The sequence below is a fragment of the Cyrtonyx montezumae genome, unplaced genomic scaffold, assembly GCF_038088225.1.
Source record: "Cyrtonyx montezumae isolate F1298 unplaced genomic scaffold, pur_monq_1.0 scaffold_17, whole genome shotgun sequence".
Lineage (NCBI taxonomy): Eukaryota > Metazoa > Chordata > Aves > Galliformes > Odontophoridae > Cyrtonyx > Cyrtonyx montezumae.
In genome coordinates, this window is record NW_027071903.1 from 35,691,020 (window position 1) to 35,709,874 (window position 18,855).

Genomic DNA, 18,855 nt, shown 5'->3' on the forward strand with positions numbered 1-18,855 from the left:
CCTCACCCACAGCCCCAGCAGCTGGCTTTTATCAAGCAGCTGTAAGCACTGCTGATATATCAGACTATGGCGGCCTCTGCGAAGGCCCACGGTTACTTTCAGGAGCCAGGATCACTTTAATACAGATGCAGAAGGAAACAAGAGCCAGAAGCCACACCAACTTTAAGCAACTTAATTTATTAGAACCCATATACGTTGCTTTCATTAGAAGAATCAAGTTAACACCTAATTTGGAGTGAAATGACATTTTAAGACCCAAAAAACTGCATTGCTTAAATATGGTACTTCCTGCTGACTGCTGCTCTCAGAATCCTGGCACAGCTTTGTGCTTTCTGTGGTGTTAGTACGGCATCTCACCCAGAGCAGGGTCAGCACTGTACTCCTAACTGCAGTACATCACAGCACGCAGAGGGCTGTTCCTCCAGCGCCTCTCAGATGTACGGAATGAAGAGCTCGAGCCTTAAACACCACCACCACCACCACAGAAAAAAACAAACCGTGGGAATGCGTCAGCAGAATTTGATTTTTTATTTCTCATCTGTTTAAGATTCATCAGCAGAATATGCCTGCAGCAAAAATAATAAAATCGTGCAACTTTGGACATGGAAGAGGTCCACTGAATCGGCATCAAGCAAGGTGTTATTCCAGACTGGAACCTGAGCACAGAGGGAGGGCAGTCACCCACGCTGAGCCCTGCCCCCTCTGCACAGCAGCCCTCTTGGAGGGGCACGTTGGGCAGATAACCTCATTTTCCACTACTGCAGATCAACAGAATCATTTCCGTAAAACCCCAAAATCACTGAGCTTACAAAGTGGTCTGAGACAGAAGAGCAAAAGGTGGAAGTGGCAGATGCTTGGAGAGATCAGTATCAAAGTATTACACTGGAAATGAGTGACTGCAAGGCAGGATGGAGCCGCCTGGACCAGTAAAGCTGTGCACAGCGGAGCGCAGCGGCTGTTCCGTCCTTCCAGGCTCCTGCAGAGCTGATGGGGACCTCTTCCTGCAGCCCCTGCACTCCTCTTTAACACACACAGAGATTCCCTACAAGCCGTGTTGAATTGCATCACCCTTTAAAACCAGCTGTTAGTTACACAGCTCTGTCAGGATGTGTCCAGTGACTGAAACCACCGTCCCTGCTCTGCAGCTCCGACCACTGCACGAGAACCAAAGCGGTGTTTGCTTCTGGGGACTGTGCCCCGCCACATCTTTCCTCAGCTACAGAAAAGGAGCAATGTTTTAAACATCCAGTTCCCATTCCCAACCGACAGCTCACTGCAAAGTACAAAACCCACAGCACTCGTGAGAGAAGCAGAGTATTTTTGCTCAGGGGGATCCCCGTAGAAAAGGAGTGCTCGGCCGCACGCGGCTCCACGGCGTATTTCTTACATCAGATACAAACTGTACAAGTTCCAGTTTACAAAGTTTGCTCATTTGCAGAAACAATTCAGCCCATATTTATAATATTGGTTCTGAATGTGAAGATCCTTACAGATAAGGTACAGTCTAAGTACTTGGCTCAATGTAACAACAAAAGTGTCGCTTTAATACAATCTGCAATAGTACAACTATGTACATGTGTACAGAACTGCTTCCTTCTGTTCCAACCTTACTGTGTACTTATCTTTAATTATCAGTTTGTTTTAAAGTATGAAACGCTGAAGTAAAAACGGTTCAGTTTTGCAGCACTTCAAGTTCTTCAGCTGAGACCTCGTCTACGCTTCCTGTTTAACTGCAGCCTTAAAGAACACCGTCCCCGAAGCGCGGCTTGCTGTAATCAACGAGGTCGTTCTGCAGATCTCTCTCTTCATCATCTGCAAAGGAAACAGTCAGACCAATTCTCATGTGATGCCACTGAAAAATAAACTCTGAAGCAAGCTGTCCCAGGAACGTGGTGCTCACAGCCATGGGCGCTGGCACGGCCTCGCCTGGCTCCAAGAACAAAGTCCTCCAGGAAAACAAACCACCCAAGGGCCGGTGTGAAGGGGGAGCTTCAGCACCTGGGGCTTGTCCCCGCTGACAGACTGTGGCTTCACACTATCAGGCACCTCTGCTTTATTCCAGCTGTGTTTCAGGCATTTATTGACATGGCAGACTGCAGAACTACTGCAATTTGAGCATGCTCCTCTGTAGGGTTGAAACTCTCGACTAAAACCCAACTACAAAGCCTCTGTAACCTCAGAGGGGTACATGAGCACGGGTTACGGGTTGGCAGAGTTGCAGCTGCAGTTTCACCCCAGTTGGGAACCATGGGACCGGCACAGAGGAGTCCCCTCCACCCCCTCCAGGACTCAGAATGAACCGCAGAAGAGCAAGGTGATACTCCTCCAACTTACATCTCAGACTTGTAAGACCATGCTCTGAAGTGACTTTGCTGCCAGCGTTGTTACAGACTGCTACGCTGCATCTGAGACCCCGTGTGAAACTTGAAGGACTCTTACAGAAGCAGCACTCAACCTCTCCTCACCTCTTGCCAATGGAAATCCGTATTCTCTCCCAGCCCTGCTAGGAATCAACGCTACATTCTTCACAGCTGAAATGCATCCACCTAGTCCAGCCACCCAGTGAGAACAGCCCACCCATCACAACTTCTGCTCCTCAACATGCAGTTACTCCGTGGCTCAGGGGGAGCACTGCAGCTGCTGCACAGTGCCCAGCCCAGGAGTGCCACAGCTTTCAGGTGCAGGCAGTTCCCCTCCTCCACGTGGCTGCCGCTCCATCCCTGCCTGGGAGAGCACTGTGCTCCTACTGCTTCACTGCTACTCCTGGGACTCTGAGCCTCGGGAAAAATCACAGACACAAACCCTCAGAACATCCTCATCCTCACTACAAACGTTCACTGCAGTGCACGCAAAGAAAAGAATAAAATCCAGGAAAATATGTTTGAAACCACATCTTGCCAGGACTGCCGAGGCGTGCTGCTCAGAGCCGCAGTGGAGACAGCTCCTGCATGCTCCCACAGGAGGACGGCCCCCAAGCTCCGGGTGCTTCAGTTAACAGCTGCTGCTGCACTCCAGAGCTCAGGGTCCCCTTACATTCACAGGAACAGAAAGCAGAGATCAAGTGAGTGCCACGAGCCGTCTCTCCACAAGTTCACCAATGCCTTTGGCTCAGCGATAACCCACGTGAGGCCCTAAAACATTCACAAATGTATTTATCAGGCTGTGAGCAAGGCAGGTACCCGCTGGCAGCCCGCTCCCCCCAGCAGAAGGCTGCTTTATCTCCAGGACACACGCTGCAGCTTGGTAGGAAGTGCTGGTAAGAAGGCACGGGGTGTCACTGCGCTCATGTAACCTGCCAGCACCACAGAGCAACTGCCAGAGGCGTGGAAGCCAACACTGCACCTTCCACCTTGCATTTAAACCAGTGAACTGAGAGAGGCAATGCCAGATGGGTGCTGACGTGCACAGGAGTCATCTCCCAAACTTGTCTCTTCTCCTTATGTCTCAATATAAGGCCCCACAGTTCTCGTGGTGACAGAAAAACACGCCCAGCCGAGGCGCCCTGCTCACACACAGCAGGTGCACTGTTTGAGCCCAACACACAACCACGTGACATTTTCCCAACAGTTCTTAGGCAGAAACTCAGTGGGTTTTTCTTTTTTTAATCTCTAAACAATTACAACAACTCTCTCTCCAAAATCCCAATTCCACCTTCTCTTCCCCTGCAAATAAAATAAAGTGCAAAAACGGAAGCAGCCGCTTCTAAAGCACCGCTTCTGGCAGCAGCAGAACACCAGAGGTGAACAGGAGACGAGGTAACAGATGCTTTGGGAAATGAAGCCCGAGGTGGGACCGTGCTGCCGGGGCTGCTGGCAGAACGAGCTTCCCAAGGTCACTATCCGCCTTCACTACGTGGCACAAAACCTCTTATGTCTACGCAGATGGAAAGACTGCTCAGAACAAGTCCAAATCTAAAGCCACCAGAGCAGCGAACTGAGAGGTGTCACATGTGGGACACGTCACACGGGACAGCTCTGAGGACACCTCCAACCACAGCCGCACAGTACCACCGCCGCCGTGCTTCCTAACGCGATTACTCCACGTCACGCCCAGCCCAGCACAGGCAGCAGTGCCACTCAAGGTCCCTGTACGAGTTCATAGCTTACAGGAGATGACTTCTTGCCACCTCACGCCGTGGTTCCCTGCAGAGCCAGCACAGCAGTGTTGCTGTTGGGGAGCAGTGCAGTGTGTGCAGGGACTGCAGTGCTGCTCTGCTGCTGGGCCCGCTGCCCGGCCCAGGTGCAGTGTCTGCAGGTGAGGGCTGAGCCACACGAGGGGCAGAGGGAGCACTGGGGCTCACAGTGAGCAGTGAGCAGCCAGGCATCTCCCACTGCGTACGAGGGAGAACTGAACAACCACCACAGCCAAGCTCAATCCACACAGCTGCCTGGATCTGTGGGGTGCAGAGCAGCACCACACTGTGCTTTCCTTTGCTCTACAGAACCACCATCAGGAGAAGCCAGGATCCGCAGCACAGTGCGCATCAGGAGGAGAGGCCACGTGGATGATGTACACTGGTTTGGAGGCTGGCTTCAGCACGCCATTCAGAACCTCGTAACCCACCCAGAGGAGCAGACAGCTCTAATCCAGAGCAACTGAAACCTCCTGCTAGTTTTGGGCAGAAGCACAACAGGACAGGCCACATCAGCTGGAGCAGCAGCAGCCTTCGTTTTCAGTACACCCATTAATTGGCTCTGCTCAGTACTGTTCTTTTGCTTGTCCATGTGTTCCCAAGTACCAGCCCAGCCATGATCTGCTCACGCTGCATATGGCAGTGCACACTAACAGATATCAGCTGCTCTTTTTCCTACTCACCATGCCTGGCTAACGATGAAATGACTGAGGGCTGACCAGTTATCGGATAAAAATCAGGGCACACGGTGAACCCGGGGACTTGCAGCCCTCCAACCCCTGCACTCCCCTTCCTTCTGCATCATTTCCTTCATTGGAAATACTATGAACGTTTAAGCAAACATTTCCCATGTGTAGACATGCAAGCCCTTCACAAGACACCACCAAACAAGTACACAGAACGGCAGACAGCATCAGGGAGGTGATGCACGGAGACGCATGCACGAGGGGCAGAGCACATGGGGGCACTGTTAGGAGAGCACCAGCTGAGTTCTGGAGATTGGTTAACAAGAAAAGCCACCAGTCTGTTGAATCTGTGTACAGTGCACAAAACATTACACTTGGAATGGATAACTGCACCTCAGGGCAGGCGTGACTAAATTAGGAGTCAGAACAATCAACGTGGTGTTTAAGCAGAGGAGCACAGTGGCACAGACTGTGTCCCCAGGTGTCCACCAGGTTTGCCTGCACAAAACCATCTCTAACATTTGAAGCACCTTGATTTTCCTGGCAGAAACTGTGCACAATTGGAATAAGCAATGGAAATATTCTGAGAACTGCTGTAGCAGCAAGCCTGAATTTTAAGGATTGCCTAAAGCTGATTTACTCCGTATTACAAATTGCAGATCAGCTAAAAGGAATGAGGCTTTACACAAATTCAACAAGAAAACTCAGCGTGGATCTTATTGCAATGGGATGGAGCTAAGGCCCAAGCTCACCTTGGACGTCTTCTTCTCCACCATCACCATCCTCTTCCTCATTGTAAGCCAGCTCAGCCTGTTTGTCTGCCTCGTACTCACCCACGTTACCATCATCCCCATTATAATCTGCCAGTTTAGAGCCCTGCTGCGGATCAACAGGGGACTCATTCTCATCAAAGAATCGGCCTGCGAAGTAGGCAAAGGAGTCAGTCAGAAGCAGAGAGGAAAGAAACAGGGAGACTCTAAACGAAAGCGGCCCGCAGGTTAGGACACCCGGTTTCTGTAGCAGATTCCACCAGAGGAAAAAGGGATTGGAAGGGAGAGTGCATGGGCAGGAGGGACAACTGCTGAGAGCAGCTCCACGGGGAAGGACGTCCCTGAGTGCCGTGAACTGGGGCGTGGGATCTGCCTGCAGGGCTCCGCTTCGTGGAGGAGAGCGAAGATACGGCGCCCTTGGTTTGTGAGCACGGGGCTGGAAACCTGCTCTGCTTCCATACAGCACCGAAGGGCACAGGGTGCAGGTCCTGTGCTCAGGCATTTTCCCAGGGAGGACCTTTTCTGTACAAAATAAAAAAAGGAGCAATACATGGCTGACTTCGTACACGGAAAAACAATTGTTCCGACAACAAAGCAGACAAGGAATCAGCTGCAGCTAGGAGATAATGACACACGGACACACAGCCAAGGATTCAGGGGGCAGCACGGGGTGCACTGCGGCACGAGGGAGAAACCCCACCGCAGAGCTCAGCCTGCTGGTCCGTGGCTCAGGGGAAGCAGTGCCACCAAGGGCCCAGGTCTGCACAGCACGTAAACCAGAACGGGATCGAGCAGCGACAGTCGTTACAGACTGGAACCAGACCAAGAGGAAAGCCTGCCAGGGCAACGCTGAGCGATTCACATTGGGAGCAAACAGAGGTAAAACTGAAGATCCGACCGCAACATTGGGATTAAAGCAGTGGTTGGGTTACAGCGGACTGATGTAAAAATGGATTCTTCTCTTAAAACAGTGACAGCTGCCATGGGGCAGCACATACAACAGAACAGAAGCAGTGGCAATGCCTGGAGAAAAGCAGGAGTGTCACAGCCACTGCCCCTCACACGGCCAGAAACCACTGCCTCGTAAAGCAAGAAACCAAGATCTGGATGTACATCACGAGTTCAGCACACTGTTCATCCTCCATTCATCCCTACAACTCAGTAAGCCTTGCAAATACTGTTTTTATTTTTGGACACTGCCTTATGTGTGCAGATCTGTACAATTTGCACACGTTAACTATAAAATTGGGTATGGGAAAGAACTGAATGCGCTTCACTTACAGAAAATAAACAGGCCTGTGGATGTGCAGAAATGCTGCAAGTGCAAGCTGACAGAAGGAGAGGTTAAAACATCAGGAACCCAGTGCCCCACAGACTGCGTGTGCTGAGCCAGCGTGAGAGATGGAGGCAGCAGATCACTCCTGCCCGACACTGGGAGAGCATCAGCTCTGACACAAGGCACACACTCGTGGCCCCGGGGCCAGCAGAGCACCAGCTGCCTTCTGAGCCAGACGTGGGCAGCACTGCCTGGAGCCCGTCCCAGGAGCACGTGGCGGTGTCGAGGGCTGCTGCTCAGTGTGAGCTGGTGTCTGTAACACAGGCACTACGAGGACTCTTTGTGAGTGACAGCAATGGGAGGGCCCCTCAGGATGCAACGGATGCTAAAATCCATGGGGAACGTCTGACAAAAGGAATTCAGATCAACAGTTGTGTATCACTAACCCAGACCTCCCACAGCCCTCAGGGCAGCTGTCTGACGCTCACATAAGGCCCCACTTACAGGACAGCTTCACACAGCAGCACGAGCTGCAGCTCTGCTGCACTCTGCTCCCCCCCAGGCTTCAGGCAGGAGCATCACCAGTGCCTGCTGCACTTCCTCAGCCTCTGCCTCTTCTGAAATGATGCAGCTGCAGTCAGCACCTCCATACCTACCCAGTACCACTGTTAGTTTTAAACTCCCTTTTAAATCTGTGCTAATAAAATGAAAAAAGAAAGCATATTCTGGAAGAAGCTCCACAATTCTGAAGCTGGGCAGATGTGACAGACACCCCAACCAACAAAACATTACCTGTGTGCCAGCTCATGGGATGAGATGTGCAGTGCCCACGGACCAGACCCAGCCAGGCAACCGTCTGCAGCGAGACGTGTGCTGCAGCTGCTGTCCTCTCGGCCAGAAGGACCAATTTAGCACCAGTGGACCTTTCAAACAGCCACTGCTGACCAATTAGGAAACAAATCTAATTGAAATAACGAATCCAGCTTTCTAGACATGGTAAAGAAATCCTCTCCCTCGTTGCATCGTTATGATGCGAGGTATCACGTGGAAGGGAGGGGAAGATGAAGTGCAAGGGCTGAGCAGTGCTTACTGACTCTCAGGTACCCACAGCCTTCAGTGGGGACGACTCCATCCCTGCTCCTGCCCCATGCAGTTCATCCATTCCCAGGGCAGACAGCCAATCCATATCAAGTGTCAAGAACAGAAACACGAGGCTGCGTCAGTCCTGCTGCAGCCACTCACACAACACAGGCTCTTCAAGAAGCTCATCTGATAAACTGAACAGTCCTGGACATCTCAGCACCAGGGAGAGATGCACCCCTGTAAACCTCACAGGCAGTATTGCCCAGGTCAAACTTACTGATGTGTGTCTGGAATACTCTGTTCTATAAAGTTGTGTACCCATAAAATAGCAATTTATTCCAGATCAGTTTGTCTGCAACTAAGCCCCATCCTGCTTTTGCTCCTCTGAATATATATTTACCACTGGCATAATTTGTTCTTGAAAAATCCACGTTAAGCACTTCACTTTATTCAAACTGATCGAGAATTAGTCCATTTCTCCTTCTGGATATCAAAGCTAGGCTGCTGGTTCTCTGCCACTCCTCAAATCTTGCTTCCTTTCACTTTTTCAGCATATTTTCTTGCAGGATATCAGCACGTTTCTCAAAGCTGTTAAAGCTCAGGAACTGTTCCTTCCTCTTGGTTAAGGTCCTGCACCACCTATGGGCTGCAGCATCTCACCGTGTGGGGGAAAAGGAGAGAGCACACTCAACTCCTCCACACCCCAACAGCCCTCCATGCCATTATACCCTGACATCCCTCAGCTCCCACATCTGCCCAAGCTCACAGGCCCTGTTCTGTTTCACAGCAGCAGCCAAAAAATACTCCATTTACTCCTGTAAACATTTTCACCTTATTTGTTACGTTATTCAGGGGTTGCTGGAAGCTAAGACTTTTTTTTTATTTTATTTTGCAAGTTCTCCACATTAGAGAAGTGCCAGACAAGTCTGCACCATGGAAGGAAACTGCCAGAACGTCAACAAAGCCATCTTCCTGCACCGACCCTCCCAAGACAAAAAGGGCTTTTGTCACTTCACGACTCCGAGCACGACCTGTGCTCCCACAAAGTTTTCACTGGCCACTGAAACCAATTCCTGGCTCTGTTTCAGCCACCACTCCTGGCCGAGGGCTCCAGACACTTTCCTTCCTGCCTCACAGACTCTGAAGAGGACTGTCAGTCTGCATATGATGCCTCACCACCGCAGAGAACGGGCAGACTGTGATCACAGAAACCAAAGCCTAAGGGACAGCCACTTTAACTCTGAGTAAAAGCAAATTCCAAGCTGAGTTTATAATGAGTATGGAATTAAAAAACCCACATCTTACTTGGGTAAAAACCGAGAAGAAATGTTCCAGCACTGTTTGATTTTCCTTCAAGTGTGCCTTTGTCACCCAAGTGCTGAACACCTGGAGCAAGGTTCCTAGCTGGCCTGCCCTGACTACACACAGGAGCACGCAGCACAATACAAAGCTCAAACGTTGCAGCACTACCTGCAAGGTGGAGATGCATTTCAGCATCAACAGTGCAGAGAACCACAGGCATATCCGCAAACTCTCACCTGCTGTCCACCCACTAAGCTTCATCAGCAGTGCTACCATCATACACAATAAGCACAAGTGTGATTTGCTCCTGTCTGAAGACTTCTTCCCCGGGCAGCATGGTGGCAGAGGGCTCTGGGAGAACATACTTCTGGCCCATGCACACACACTACAACAGCACAGCCCCCATGTAAGGGCTGTTCTAATGCTGCAAACACTGTATGTAAGCAAAGCAACGCCACGTGGATATATGTCACCCCATCATGCATGTGCCCAAAGTCTTAACTCAGCCATCGACTGAAAGCACAGCAGCTTCCTGAAACATTTTAAGTGCCTATAAGCAAACGTTTTATGTACTGACAGACTTCATATGAGAGAGGGCACATGAAGGTGTGGCTTCTCATGCTTCTTTGGTTTTAAAGACACAGTATCATTACACTTCCTTTCAGGTTTACTCTCCAGGTGACCTGCTGTAACTTCCTATTTCCCAAATAAGCAGTGTCAGAACAGACAACACAAAACAATTCTACCACATCGACATAAATGACAGTGACCAACTTACTTTGCTTCATCTTTTGCAAGTCGACAACTCTGCTTTTTGGAAGCTTTATATGCTCTGCTTCAATTCTGTGTTCATTCTGACTTTCCATATTTTCACCAAAATTTAAGTGCTGAAGAGAATTTGGAGGTCTCTCTTTCACAGTGTCAGCGTTTCCATCAATCTCACTGTGCAAACCTACAGAACAAGGAAACGTGTTCAGTGTCCACGTGGTTCCAAACAAAGGCTTTAATGCTACCATAAAAATAATCACATTTTGATAATGAATCAACTTATATGCTGCAACCCTAATTAATACTCGTACAGAGGATTGCTGATTTCTATTGCTCTCCTGTCCGGTGGAGAAATGTTCAGGCATTTCCCTTTGAAACTTCTAGCGGTCAAATTTGGCTGAAGTTGATCAAAAGGTTTCAAAATCATTGGGTGCAAGTGGGAGCACAGAGAGAGCACGTGAGCAGCAGCCCCAGTGCCTCAGGAGCCCGGGCCAAGAATACATTCAGTCTTGGATCCGGCAGAAATCCTTCTTTCTTTTCTTTGTAACAGTACCAAATGAAGGAGGGCTGGCCACTTGCACAGTTTTCATGATAACATAGCAGACATTAATTGGAAAGGTCTGCACATCATCTGCTAGTGAGAACTTTACCTGGTGCCACATTGGGAGCGTGGGGCTGCTCAGTTGCAGGGTTTGAATCAGGCAGATGATCATTGCTTCTGGGAGCTGAAATAAGAGGCTTCTTTATAGCTAGAACAAAACACACCAACAAAAGCCTCAAAAACCAACAATAACAACGCTTCCTCTGACAATCCTGTAAACATTTTGTTTTCAAGTCATGGATGAAAATACGAAATACAGAACCTCCTGCCCCCCCCAAAACCCCAAACTACTGGAAGCACTGAAGTGCTCAGTTGTGAGGATTCAAAACGATAACAAACAGTAAAAATGTTCAGATTTTCTATTTCAGTTGGATTTCACTACAGACTTTAAAACTTCGTGTTCATTATGAAACACAGCATTCACATGGAATACAAAGAACATCAAAAACCCCAATGAGGAAGTGTCAGAATCTCTCTCCTCACCAGTGGGAGTATCTTCAGCTTTAGCAGGGTCATTGTCTTCTATTTCAGGCATGCCTGCATCTCCTCCTGGTTTGACTTTCTCTGTAAGACAAAAGTAGGATGTTCTACCTTATTAAATCATTAAGACTTAGTTTCCCTCTTGTGGAGGTCTCTAAGACCAGAAGAAAAGTCCTTCATCCACAGAAAACTTCCCACATTGATAATCCAACTACAAGACTCCTTGTACTGTTCTGTCCAAGTCCTGAGGACTGCTTTGGAGCACTGATCCCAAAGTCAGTCCGTGTAATCCTCAGAAAAGGATGGGAAACAGATGCAGTGCTCTTGGTAGCTGAGTGGGAAAAGCTTGCTTTGAGAGCTGGAAAAGACACTGAACTGATACAAAAAGGTGTGGGTTCAGCAGCACAAGACACAGAAGCAAGGAGAATTCAAACACTTTTGGAGCTTAGAGGCAGGAAACAACTGCAGTAGTTGCTCACTGAGAGCTTCCTGCATAGCTCCTGATAACCAAAGGCTCCCACTGATCCTGCTGAGTTTCTCAGATAGACTCCTCACAGAGATGTCAATGCTCCTCACCTCCAGCCAACTCCTCTGGGCAGAATCCAGCTCTCCAGCAACATTCCCCTTCCTTAACTCACCACAAGACATTTCATGGTGAGTGGAGTGGCAATCCCCAGTTGCCAGTTGGCCTGTTATACATCAGAAATGACAAAAAAAGGGAAATACCTTTACCTTTCCCATCATTATCTGAAAGCAGTTCCTTATTTTCTTCATTTTTAACTTCCACCTCTGGAACAGTCTTAGATATTGCCTGGTCGCCACCATTGGGATTTACTTCAGTGTCCTTATCAGACTGAACTCTCTGTGTTGCCTGTTAGAACAAATTAATATAGAACAATTATTAAGCACATCCCTGAAAATTAAAAACAAACAAACAAAAAAATCACCATCAAGTTGAGATTTGCTTTGGACAAACCAGATCACATTTATGAATCAGATGTTCACCAAAGCAAACAACAGCACAACTCCTCTACGTATGAACTTCAGTCCTGAGGGCTGGAGCTGTGCTTCTGGACACAGAACAGAACGTAAAGCACTGCACGGCTATATGAGAGTTACAGTGGCATAGATACAATAGCCCAACCATTCATAAACTGTGAACAGCATCTGAGTACTGCAAACGAATGGCAAGAAAACCATTAGCATTCCACAACACGTTGGTTTAACTGAAACAGAGCGGGCAGAGAATGTGGAAAGTCATGTTCACAGGTGCTACATCTGCCAGCACTCTGCCTCCAGCAGGCACCTACCACAAGCAGCTTACAAATACAGTGTATGGCACACAGAGAAAAATACCACGGCAAGAAGAGCAAAGGTCAGCTGAGCTCTCAAGTATATCACAAAGTCATGAAGACACCACTGGCCTCACACCGAAGGTCACTGACCTAAAAACACTTCTAGACTTCAAGATCTAACTGAAATCTTACTTGGAATGTTTTTAAACAGAGACTAGCAAGGAAATTAAATCTTCAGACAAGCAGGCTATTTCACCTATCTGTAAGGAAAGTGGTTGGACTGATGGCACCATATCACCAGACACACCACTGTCATTACATCACAAGATGAAGAAGGGACAATGTCACGTGGGAAGGCTGTAGAATTAACCCTCATCTTCGAGGCTGCTCAATGAGCGAGCCAACAGGCAGGTGGCCTTACACTGACATCCACCCCAGCACAGCATTTCATTGTCTCAGGAGAACTGTGCAAGCCCTCCATGGATCTGAACTGCTGAGTCAAACAACAAAGGACTTCAGGTTCCTCTACCTCAAAGAACTGTAATTATGCATCACCTTTTGTTCCCGAACAATCTGGTCCATTAATTTCTTTATGTTTTCTTCATGCTGCATTCTCATTTCCTTCATCTGCTGCCCACACTGCAGACTTAATTAGAAATACACCATCAGTCATATTTCATTTGTTGGATTTGTTATATCCGCTCTCCCCGTACATATAATAGGGAGAGAAAATGAAGTGGCACAAAAAGCAAAAGCAGTCTGCCCAGAAGGCTTTGTCCTGGGATGAGATGTGTGAGGAGTGGAGGCAGACTGGGTGCAGGAGAAAAGCAGAACTGGAGAAAACAAGGACAAAGAACAGTAAAATGTCAGGAGTGCCTCGAACACGATTCCTCCGAAACCCGGGCAGCACGAGAACCCAGGCTCCCAGGTTAACCTGCCATCAGCACTCACTCCTCCTGGAAAGCAGTGCATCTCCTGTGGCTGCCAACACAGACAGTGCACAACTGGGGCTGTCAGTTCCTGTCACCAACCCAAATAACTTTGCTGAATGGCACACAGAGACCCACGCAGCCCAGCACGGTGCCCTGCTCACACAGACCTGCAAACACCCCTCGTGGCACACAGGGGAATATCCACTTTTTCGCATGGAAGTTTCAGGCATGCTCTCAGTGTTAATCCCTCCTGACCCTCAGCTTCAGAAGTTCTCCCCACTTCTCTATCTATACTGAAACTCCAATTACACCCCATGTTTTAACTTCAGCTTGATGTAAGAAAGGCAGCAGCTGACCACTCCAGTGGTTTACAGAACTTAGTTTGCTGAACTGCCCCATGTGCTTTTTAACCAAGATCTGTCATAAACACCAAACAATTCAGGTAAGCCAGATTTTGCACAGGTTGCACCCCACTTTGATATAAAATTGATGGCTGGATGTTTGATTTTTAAATTCTGAATTAGTGCTGCACCATCGAACGGGCATGCTGAAGTGTGAGGACTGACACGTGCAGCTGCTGGTGCTGTTCAACAAGGCAGGCCCCATGACATCCTCCCAGACGCAGTTACCAGTGTGGCACACGTACCTATCGTACTCCAGCCTCCTCGTAAGGTAAGTGTTGTTCTTCTTGTACTCATGAAGCTGATCCTCCTGGCGGATGAATTCCTGACGAAGTTCTGCCAGTTGTTCTAGACCGAAAAGTCAACGTCAGTGCATAATCAGAATACAAAACACCCCAAGGCAGATACAGCTCCTACTGTTGCTACGTGAGTTACAACGCTGCTCAAGCTTTATTTCTTCTACACACAGAGGTTCTTTACACTTGAAAAAGATGCCAACTTCCTTAGGTATGCCAACCACCACTACAGAGTACAGCACAGCTCTCCGAACACCACAGAGCCAATGCTGAAAAACACTGAACTGCTCTTTGCCCTTCTGTTCAGAAGTCTGCTCGGTGCTACTTCACTCTCCTGGAGATTTCCCCAATGCCCTGAAAAGAATCTCTTACTCTGAGTAACACAGAAGTACCTTTAGGTTACTCTTCTTCAGCCACGAACGTACCAAGAAGGTATTTTCACCACCCAAAAACACACACACAATTGCTCTAATAGCTTTCTCAGCTTTTCCAAGCCTGCAGGTGCAGTCCTGCACTGCTGTGCCCTGCAGCCATCCAACGAGCAGCAGCAGCTCTGCAGCACAGCCAGCCCTGCTCCCACCCCACACTCACTGCAGCACCCCTCACCCTTCAAGCGATGGATGTCCGCCATCTGATACGATATGTTGTTCTGCAGCTTCACCTGAAAGGCAGAAACCTTACATCATCACCAGGCCAGGGAGGGTTCAGGCTATAGAGGTTTAGACGCTCCTTAACTCATTCTTTTTTCATTACAGAAGAGCAGGCTCTGCCAGGACTGCACTCTGCTGCTGTGCAGAGGACAATGAATTTCCAAAGGCAAAGCATGAGCATACAAAAATAAACAGGCAGCACCATCACTACAACAACGTTTTACCTAATGTATATTTAAAGTAAATATTTAATGTGATGCTACATTAAATTCGTTACCCAAATGATACTTCTGGGAGAGAATCTGGCACCCACAGAGCTCCACTACTGCTATATGTGGGGTATTTTTAGACAGGGAAAAATAGGAGTTACAATAACATGAGATGCACGTACACAGTCACGGAGCAAAGGCGTTTTCTCCTGTTTCTTACAAACAAAAGCAGTACAAGTGAAGGGAAAAATACAGAGCATAGCAGACAGGGTGACAACCCCAGGAGCACGGCAGGCAGCACTGCCATCACTCATCCTGCAGTTCCAGGCAGGATGTGAGGGGCAGCCAAAGGGTGCTGAGGCAGCGAGCAGCCCGGCAACGAGCTCCCATCACCTCCTGGAGTACTACACACTGCATTTAGCTGACTGGAAAAAAAGCAGAGGAAGCCTGGGCCTGAGCATTCCCACACAGCTCTGCACTGCTTCAAGTCCTGCTGTCTCTGCTTCCCAGAACCTCCACTTCCCACCACTGCCACAGGGAGCACAGCACGAGTGCACCCAGCAGCTCCGATTCCCAGCCCAGCCCCACAGCACCAGCCCCACACATCCTTCCTTCCCTCCCTGGCTCTTCCTCCACCGTGCCCAGCTTCCCTTTACCAAACCCCCCTTTCCCTAACACCATACACCAATGTGCCAAGGCACATTTTGCTTGGACAGGAGTGCTCAGCTCCAGACAGCACAGCTGTGTCAGTGCTGGGCAGAGGGTGACACAGCAGGACAGGCACGGCCCAGCACGTGCCCAAGGGCTCCGGTCCCTGAGGGCAGGGCCAGGCTGACAGCCCCGAGCTGGGAATGGCAGGGAGCTGCCCAAAAGAGAGCAGCACAGGGAGTGATCTCTTGGCAGCCCGAGAAGCCTGACCACACTGCCGGACCCGACAGAAACAGCCTGCAGGGACCCAAGAGCCTCCTCGGCACATTGCACAGCCACACACTTGAGAACCAGTTATACACACGCTGCCCACCATAAAATTAAAGGCATTCTAGTTACAGGACTGACAGAGAACACTCAGATTAAAGGAGAGCTTGCTCTGGGCTTCCTGTGCTCTGTTAGCAGTGCAGCAAGGACTGCGTGCAGAAGCCCCACAGAAACGCAAGCTCTGAGCCTCTGGCTCCAGAGCAATTGGACAAACCTACAAACAGATCCTGCAAAGCACTGGGCTGCTTTCAAATCCCCATACATCAGAATTCATAACACAGAAAGCCCTCCTGCTAGCTCGCTCCTTCCTCGCCCCATAAAACATCAGACTTGTGAAGTGGTGGGGAGGAGCTGTCTCTCTGCAAACAGGGATTTGATTTGGAGATACCATCAGTTTTATCACACAATCTTTCATTTTGACAACTTTGAGTTTCAGAGAAAAGCGACAGAATTTACAGCCCAAGCTGCCTGGCTGGCAGCAAACATCCCTAATCTGAGGGATGGAAAGGGAAGAAGTGTTTAATGATTCATGGGATCAGTTCCACCTCCACACACACACAAAAAAAAAACCACCCCACAAACCATGGCACAAATCCAGCTCTTCCAGATCCACGTGCTCCTGGAAGCCAGAGCCATCTGCACTGCCCGTACTGCTCACGGCTTCCCAGATCCTTTCCAAAGCAGCTGGGAAGGGTACAAGAAATCCTCTGTAGTTCACTGAGCTCTACTCAGGGAAAAAAAACAAACCATCAAAACTCCTGAGCCTGCCAGAGCCAGTTGTACACACGGCACAAAAGGCAGCCTAAGCAAGTTACACACTGGAGCTGATCCTTACGTATTTATTGCAGTACACTGCAAGCACCTGCCTGTTGTTCCAGCCCCCAAACTGCTGCCAAAGCAGCACACACAGGCACCCACACCACCCCAGGAGTCGGGACCTTCCCACTCAGCACTACGGCACGTGCTGGAACTGCACATGAAAGCCCTGAAAAAGACCAAGAGCAGAAGGGGACAGACTCCATGATCTTTCTACTCCACCAAGTGCCTTCTTCCGAGCAGTCAGTGTCTTCTCTTCCAAATTACCGTTAAAAAGATGCTCTGATTTGTGTTTTCAGCTTCTCCAGAAGACCATTCTTTGTGAAAGATTCACCTCAGCTACGACACCTTTGTGAGATCTGGGACAGCAGTCCTGCTGAGCCTAAACCTAATGGCTAAAGAACGGATCAAACCCAATTTACCATCATCTGTTTCCCAGCTCCTCCCTGGTGCCTCCGTGCTCCTCGGTGCTGCCCTACCAAGAAGCTCCCAGCTCACACGCCATGCCAGCAGCAGGTGCTGCCCTTCTGCAGCTCCAGCTCTGAGTGCCAAGGGGCTGCATGCACACAGGGCGTTTTTATTCTTTGTTTTGTTTCTTTAAACAAGACACTAGGCCACCTGAGTACCACCGTGCATCTGTCACAAGAGCAAACAGCAGTGCCGTGGGACGTGCAATGCACACAGAGGATAAAGCCAAGGCTTTGGGCCTGCTGCAGGCATCGCTGAGCTGGGAGGAAGCATCTGTGCACATCCCAGTTGCCTCAGCACTGGGAAACACACAGCTGACCTGCTGAGCAGAGGGCAAAGAGCCTGCTGGAAGAGGAAGGAGCACAAAGTGCAGCCAGCACTGCAACAGCTGCCAGAGCAGCTCCTTCCAATGGAGTTTGCTACGAAGCAAACACGGGTTTGTTGTGACCACTCAGTGCCCCAGGAACCACCGGTGTCAGTGCTCTGTTATAGCTCTCACCTCAGCAGCAGACTGGGATCACTGGTACAGCAGCGTGCTCAACATCTCTGCAAAACTCTATTCCGAGAAACACAGATGTCAGCCACGTGCCTAGGGCAAGTAATTAACACACACAGACCTTGTGACTGCTTCACCCTGCACTCTGAGCCAGAAGTGGTTTAGAAGTCACACAGTTTGGTCCGTTTGTCAGTTTTTAAGCAGCTCGATCTGCACGCCCTCGCTATCTGTATGGTGACACTGGAAAACCATCAGAACACACGGGCCCAGAGCCCACAGCTCGTCCCCTGCCTTCCACAGGAGGAATCGGCTGTTACAGTCAGCCCTTCGATCCCAGCACAGCAGAGCTTCCCTCCTCACACCCTCCCCAACCTCCGTCTGCGTACAACATCTGTTTGCAAACCGAAGCACGTTTTCAAGGCACCGCTTTTCCTTTCCTTTGCCCCACACAGAGCAGCGCTGCCCACCACCGCGCGTCTGATGGGTTCAAAGGATCCCAACCCGAGCAGTGGGAACGCCTGCCGGGCACACAGCGCTAAGGGCCGCGGGGAACCACGCGTGGGCAGCTCCCGCGGCTCGCTTCCCGCCGACCACGCTCAGCCGCGCCTTTATTTCCGCGACGGCCGCGCGTTTTCCCGTCACGCACGGAGCCGGAGGGGGCCGCGCTCACCCTGCTGTCCTCGCAGCGCTTCACCTGCCCGTCCCGCGCCTGCAGCTGGCTGCTCAGCTGGCTGTAGTCCGCCTCCTTCTGCTCCAGCTGCTTGCGGTGCGAGTCCACCCTGCCCAGCAGGTCGGAGTTGCGCTTCTCCAGCCGCCCGCGGGCCACCTCGGTGCGCTTGGCCTGGCTCTGCAGCTCGGCCAGCTCCTCCCGCAGCACGGCCTGGCGCGACGCCGCGTTCCAGCAGTTGAAGGCGAGCACGGCGATCAGCACCAGCAGGGCCACGAACAGGAACGACGGCAGCCGGCCGCCCCTGCGGTTGGCCCCGAAGCCCACCATGGGGGAGGCCGCCGGGCGGGGCCTTCACCCGCTCCGCCCGCGCCCGAGAGCGGCCCCGCACCGCGGGGCGGACACGCACGCACCGCGCGGCGCTCCTCCCGGCCGGCCGCGGCCCCGCCCCTTCCGCCGCCCCGCCTCTCGCGAGACCGCACGCCGCCAAATCTCGCGGGAGCGGCGCGAGGCTCCGCCGTGCCCCGCGCGCTCAGCGCCCCCTGGCGGCGG

The 18,855-nt window shown here is 50.5% G+C and overlaps 1 protein-coding gene across 3 annotated transcripts; it reads right to left on the minus strand.

Annotated features, from left to right (window-relative positions):
- Positions 1 to 1,723: 1,723 nt before the first annotated feature.
- Positions 1,724 to 18,633, minus strand: GOLM2 (golgi membrane protein 2). Of its 3 annotated transcripts, none has more exons than XM_065734122.1 (10): positions 18,307 to 18,633; positions 14,629 to 14,683; positions 13,972 to 14,074; positions 12,949 to 13,039; positions 11,831 to 11,969; positions 11,102 to 11,182; positions 10,668 to 10,766; positions 10,028 to 10,201; positions 5,571 to 5,738; positions 1,724 to 1,812 (listed from the first exon to the last, which is right to left on the minus strand). In XM_065734122.1, exons 1-10 carry the CDS (start codon positions 18,631 to 18,633, stop codon positions 1,739 to 1,741), a joined length of 1,311 nt encoding a protein of 436 aa, XP_065590194.1. In that variant the 3' UTR covers positions 1,724 to 1,738. The 3 variants fall into 3 exon arrangements, with proteins under 3 accessions (XP_065590194.1, XP_065590193.1, XP_065590195.1); XM_065734121.1 differs by having other exon boundaries at positions 11,825 to 11,969; XM_065734123.1 differs by lacking the exon at positions 5,571 to 5,738 and having other exon boundaries at positions 11,825 to 11,969.
- Between the last annotated feature and the right edge of the window lie 222 nt (positions 18,634 to 18,855).

Coding starts and splice junctions, on each gene's coding strand:
- GOLM2 (XM_065734121.1), bottom strand. CDS start 18,633: ATGGTGGGCTTCGGGGCCAACCGCAGGGGCGGCCGGCTGCCGTCGTTC. Junction 10,202..10,667: donor CGCTCCCAATGTGGCACCAG/GTAAAGTTCTCA, acceptor CTTGTTCTGTAG/GTTTGCACAGTGAGATTGAT. Junction 1,813..5,570: donor TGGAGAAGAAGACGTCCAAG/GTGAGCTTGGGC, acceptor TTTCCTTTGCAG/ATGATGAAGAGAGAGATCTG.